Source organism: Alligator sinensis, unplaced genomic scaffold (genome assembly GCF_000455745.1).
Source record: "Alligator sinensis unplaced genomic scaffold, ASM45574v1 scaffold112_1, whole genome shotgun sequence".
NCBI lineage: Eukaryota > Metazoa > Chordata > Crocodylia > Alligatoridae > Alligator > Alligator sinensis.
Window position 1 is genome coordinate 2,026,939 of NW_005841892.1, and position 5,852 is coordinate 2,032,790.

The following is a 5,852-nucleotide window of genomic DNA, read 5'->3' on the forward strand; positions in this document are numbered from 1 at the left end:
TGGAAGAAAGAGACTTGGGGGTCATCATTGACCACAAGATGAACATGAGCCTGCAATGCGATGCGGCGGCTAGTAAAGCGACCAAAACGCTGGCTTGCCTCCATAGATGCTTCTCAAGCAAATCCCGGGATGTCATTCTCCACCTGTACTTGGTCTTAGTGAGGCCGCAACTGGAGTACTGTATCCAGTTTTGGGCTCCACAATTCAAAAAGGATGTGGAGAAGCTTGAGAGAGTCCAGAGAAGAGCCACGCACATGATCAGAGGTCATGGAAGCAGACCCTACGATGACAGGCTGAGAGCCCTGGGGCTCTTTAGCCTGAAAAAGCGCAGGCTCAGGGTGATCTGATGGCCACCTACAAGTTTATCAGGGGTGACCACCAGCATCTGGGGGAACGTTTGTTCACCAGAGCGCCCCAAGGGATGACGAGGTCGAATGGTCACAAACTACTTCAAGATCGTTTCAGGCTGGACATAAGGAAGAACTTCTTTACTGTCCGAGCCCCCAAGGTCTGGAACAGCCTGCCACCGGAGGTGGTTCAAGCGCCTTCATTGAACACCTTCAAGATGAAACTGGATGCTTATCTTGCTGGGATCCTATGACCCCAGCTGACTTCCTGCCCTTTGGGCGGGGGGCTGGACTCAATGATCTTCCAAGGTCCCTTCCAGCCCTAATGTCTATGAAATCTATGAAATATCCACACATGCCCTGACATGCTCCCTCATGCCACACCCACACCCTCATCCTATCCACCCTCTAGAAACTCCACATAGAAACCTTTACGCCCAAGCCATCTCCCATACCCCCATGCCTCCCCTCACAATATACAAGAGTAAGACTTCATTTTGTGCAATCAATTCCATGTACACTATGTAAATGCATGTAAATCAGGACACACATATTTTTTTTAAATCAAATTAATGAATTTGTAGATATTCAAGTTTTAAAATATAATTTGGTATTGTTTTGGTTCAAAGATTATAAACCCCCTGAAGGAGTATCTTCAGGGGCAAGAGGAGGGACTTCTGGTGGCAAAGGTCAGGGGTTAGGGGGAAGGACTTCTGGTCACAAGTTGGCAACCAGAGGGCAGGGCACCTGTCAAGTGGCAGGGCTACCCATGCAGCCCTTGACAGCTTGCCAAAACTCATAAGCAGCCCTCCACCTGAAATAATTACCCATCCCTGGCTTATGTCATGAGCAGCCTTATGGGAAGAGGCTGAGGGAGCTGGACTTACTAAGAGTGCAGAAGAGAAGACTGAGGGGGGATTTAATATTAGCTTTCAGATACCTGAAGGGGGGTTGAAAGAGGATGGAGCTGGACTGTTCTCAGTGGTGGCAGATGACATGACAAGGAGCAATGGTCTCAAGTTGCAGCAAGGGAAGTTTAGATTAGATATTAGGAAAAAAATCTCTCATGAGGAGGGTAGGAAAACAATTTAACAGGTTACTCAGAGAGGTTGTGGATTCTCCATCCTTGGAGATTTTTAAGACCCAGGTAGACAAAGCCTTGGCTGAGATAATATTATTGGGGATGTTCCTGCTTTGAGCAGGGGGTTGGACTAAAAGACTACTTTAGGACCCCTCCAACCTTAATTTTTCCATGACTCCATTGAAATAGTGCTACAAAGGAGCCAGGGTAACCCTTGCTTTTTATGCTGGAAAGATCTGCTTTTCATCATTTACCCCACACCAGACAGAAAGAAATAGAACACATTCCCTCATTAACCCTGGTGGGAGGCAGAGGGATGGAAGGGGCATGAATGCAGGGGTGCTTGCGCTGTACCAACTGACTAACCATCACACAACCAACTCAAGGTCCCAAGTCAAAAACTGTAAAAATCTAAGTGATACATCTGCCTCTATCTTTGCTTCTACTCTAAGTAAACAAATACAAGGAGCAGAACCCAGTTAGGAGATTCTCTCAGGTTTTTGGAAGGAAGGAGAATGATCCAATGATAGATAGAGGGCCAGAAGAAACCAATGGGTTTGGGAAGGAAAGAGCTTGGAAATGATGGAGCTGAGTATCAGGGCCGTCCCTAGCGGGGTGCCAATTGGGGTGGAGTGCCCCTGCATGTTGGGGAGCCCCATGGAGCTGGGCGGAGCAGCTGCGGTGACTCTGTGCTGCTGCTGGCTTCACGGCCAGTCAGCCGCTCAGCAACACCCCTCCCAGCTGAATCCAGCATATCTGGCTGCTCAGCACCCTTCCCTCTGCCCCTCTCCCTCCTTCCACCACCCCTGCCCCGCCGCAGCCAAATCTGCTGCTGGCTTCCTTGCATCCAGGGGTGGGGACCCACACAGGCTGATTTGCCCTGGGCTCTGCACCCTGCTCAGGTCGTCTCTGCTGAGTATAGCTGAAGCATATGGAAATGGAGGGTTAGCTCCACTTTAAACAAGCTCAATATTTCTAAACTGGCACCAATCCTGAAGGTATCTACAAAGAGGAAACATTCCTTCCAAGAATAGCAATAGTCCTGGCACCAGTGGCACACTCAAGAACAGCCAATGATTTCAAACAAATGAAAATGAGCTTGATATTGTAGGACCTGTTAAGAAACCCTAAAATGTTGATTCCCTCCCTTCTGTGTCAAATCCGTGTGTCAGGCTTCAATTCAGAAGGGAAAAATCTACCAGCTGATCATGTAAAAATGCCAACCATACACTAATGGTATCAAACAATAAAACTTCAGAACAGGTCTTCTCCTCAATAGCATTACTCTGCCATTCACATTCCTTTTACTATTCAGAGCTGTAAGGTTTAAGGGGTGAAACACAGTATTGTAAAAAAAAAGGAATAGAGTAAAACTATGTTTATGTTGTGTCTGTCTCCTAGTTCCTTGGCTTTATCCCTCTCTCTTTGTTCTACCCATTCCTGAAGTGATATTTAAGTATGAAAATGAAGTAAATTAAAGAATAGACAAAAGCTAGTTAATGCCTAGTCTTTCAAAAAACATTATCTTTTGATGATACCACCCAAGATATGTGTGCACGTGTATCAAACATATATATTACTATATTTTTAATTAAAACATATGACCTACTAAAATACATTTCTAAAATTGTAATAAAAGCCCCCTAAAATATAAGTCTGTGTGTGTGTATGCTCAATGCATTTCTATCACTAGTTTTATTTATAACAGGAGTTATTCAGGTAAATAGAGGAGAGAATGAAACATATATTTCAAAAGACTATTCAAAGCTCTTCTGGTTTCATTTCCAGGCCAATGGACTGGAAAGACCAAAGGGAGCAGATCACTAGACCAGAATGTAATTTAAAAAGCATAAGTAACAATGGCCATTGATAAGAGTAATTTACACTGATCGTTATGGCCTTTCATAGCACCGCTTGACAGAGTTTAATAGGAATAAAGTTATTAGGATTCTCTAAAAAAGAAAATAGAATTTCTATATATTACTCTAACATTACTTTAACAACTTATAGCATCTGAAAGCATCTGAAAAAAAATACTGTGTTCATTCTCTAGAACTGTAAACCATCCTAGAAAGTAACAAAGAAAAATATCCCTGTTCCGCAATTTAGGTTAAGTGATCAGTACAAAATATAATATTCACTAATAAATTATAATGTACTCTTCTGTAAATGATACAATGTATTTCTTTTTGTTTCTGAAGTTATTTCCTTTCCTCTTCAGTCTCCATTCTAAATTCATTCTCCTCCTATCCTCTCCACACCATGCCCTAAAAAGTGCCCATTTTTATACACAAGATAACTACTTATTGAATTGAAAAAAAAAATCCAACCTTCTTCAGTTGAATTTCTCACAGCATCCCACGTATGCACATCATTTCCAAGTACATCAGAGAGAATCTTGTCTTTGGTACTAAATTATAAATGTAGTAGCCTATATTGCACCATCTAATTTCTGATAGAATTCCCCACTGATAAATTGTTTATAAAGAATGGTGTGATGGTTTGACTATATTTTACAAAAAGTATATTTTCAGCTAATTTTCAACATTTTCAACATTGTTAAAGTAATACAATGGAAGGGTCAATATTTTACCTAAAATCTGAGCCTATGCGTTTTCCATTTTCTGGTTCTCCAGGATCTGGACACAAATTGGATGCCTGTTTAATACCTCCCTCATTTACTGTAAAAGAGAACAAAACAATACAATTTTTAGGATTCAGATTTGCACAGTTATCAGTAATAAAAATCTTACATTTCTTTTACAAAGTTGCTCATTCCAAAGCACAAAATAAACTTTACGTTGAACATGATCTCCAGTTCCATTACTTTTTTCTTTCTTTTCTTCCTTTCCTTCTTTCGTTTCTATTATATCTATACACCAAATTTCCAAAAACCTTATGATACTAAAAAAAGTAACAAATAACAGGGGTTTTTTTGTTTGTCATATTATTGAACCAATGTAAAAAGGATATCATGGTTTCCTTACAAAGAACAACTTAAAGTTAAAAAAAGAGTTCATTAATATTTGCTGTAATGGGTTGGAAGTTATTCTCAGATCATAATTTACTAATACTCTTAATAATGCCTTCTACTCCAGGATTTGACCTGCTGTTTTAATCAATAGTGAAAGTCTATGAAGTAAGATAAAAGCTCTGGAGGTGAGCCTGGATCAATGTTCAGAATTCAAATATCTCAAAATTGAGGGTGCAAGCACAAGTTCTAAATCTGAACCAATTTTGACTTTCAGAAATGTCTTCTAAGATGAACCAAGACAAGACCTGAGCCTCCACAGCCCTGAATTTGGGGAGCTTGATAGCCTGCTTTAAAGCTAACTGTTTTTCTGCTTGGATTTTTTTCCTCTTTCTATAAAAACTGAACTGAGACAGTATTTTTATACAAACAAAATGTGCTTTCATAGGAGTTATGCATATATAAAATGTTTGGTATTGATGCCCAAATTAGCATGCCTTTTCTTTAGCCTGAATGTAGTGATTTAGTATGTGGCGTATTTAATCAGTATGAGTTTGTTTCACTGTAAAAAAACAAACAAACAAACTACTGTAGTATCTCTTTCACAGTTTTAGTTCCAAAAATACTTGTAAGTCAGTTTAATTCTGTTTGTAATAACCCTAACTCTTGTTATGTATTGAATTAAGAGAAGGTGATCAGGGCCCAAACCCTTTATCATAGAAGGCTGGTCTGGTATTGCTTGATAATGTGGAATCTTGGATTTAACTGCTTTTACTTTTCAGAAACAAGTGCTGGTATGAAGCCAGGAGACTTATGACGAGATGAAAATATATTTATCCAGCCCTCCTTTCTGATAAAGAACCTATTAGGCTTTGACTCTGCAGAGTGACAATTTTCAAAATAACATAATAAAATGCTTTGGCAAAAAAGAGCCTGTGTATAATAATAGGATGCCCAGAAATTACTTGTTCACGTGATATTTGTAATGGTTTTAAATATATTTGTTTCTAACTGCATTTCTATAGTGTGTGCATCTCTGTATAAGAGTAAGTTTGGAACAGCCTGAAACCCTGGCCATAGACAGAATATGACTACCCGTTATTTTCTTGCCCAATTCCTGCTACAAGAATTTGTTGAACTCTTCCTGTTTTGCAACTAATGTTTTCATACTCACAGAAATGGGAAAACAGGGTCAATAGTGACAGGAAAAGCCCTTACAAGAAAAAGACTGGATTGAGCAGGGAAAGAAAAATACCACTTACCTTCCAGGCATTGATTGGGGCTCTTTCCCAACCCAATGGCCTCTCAGCTCAGTTGTTGATGGCTTTAATCGTAACATTTACTCTTCTCTGCTCTGTAAGACTTATGTCATAAAGGGTCTTGCACTGGCACCAAGCAGTGGTAAGTATGTGTTCAGTAGCATTGTTATGCTCAGGGCTTTTGGGTAGGGAAA

The 5,852-nt window shown here is 40.2% G+C and overlaps 1 protein-coding gene across 3 annotated transcripts in view; it reads right to left on the minus strand.

The window, feature by feature from the left end:
- Positions 1-5,852, minus strand: part of CSMD3 (CUB and Sushi multiple domains 3) — a 1,313,655-nt gene that overhangs the window by 761,998 nt on the left and 545,805 nt on the right. For all 3 annotated transcript variants that reach the window (XM_025197227.1, XM_006018073.3, XM_006018072.3), the window contains one exon: positions 4,022-4,109. In XM_025197227.1, the coding sequence (XP_025053012.1) occupies positions 4,022-4,109 (88 nt within the window). The remainder of the gene's footprint in view (positions 1-4,021; positions 4,110-5,852) is intronic.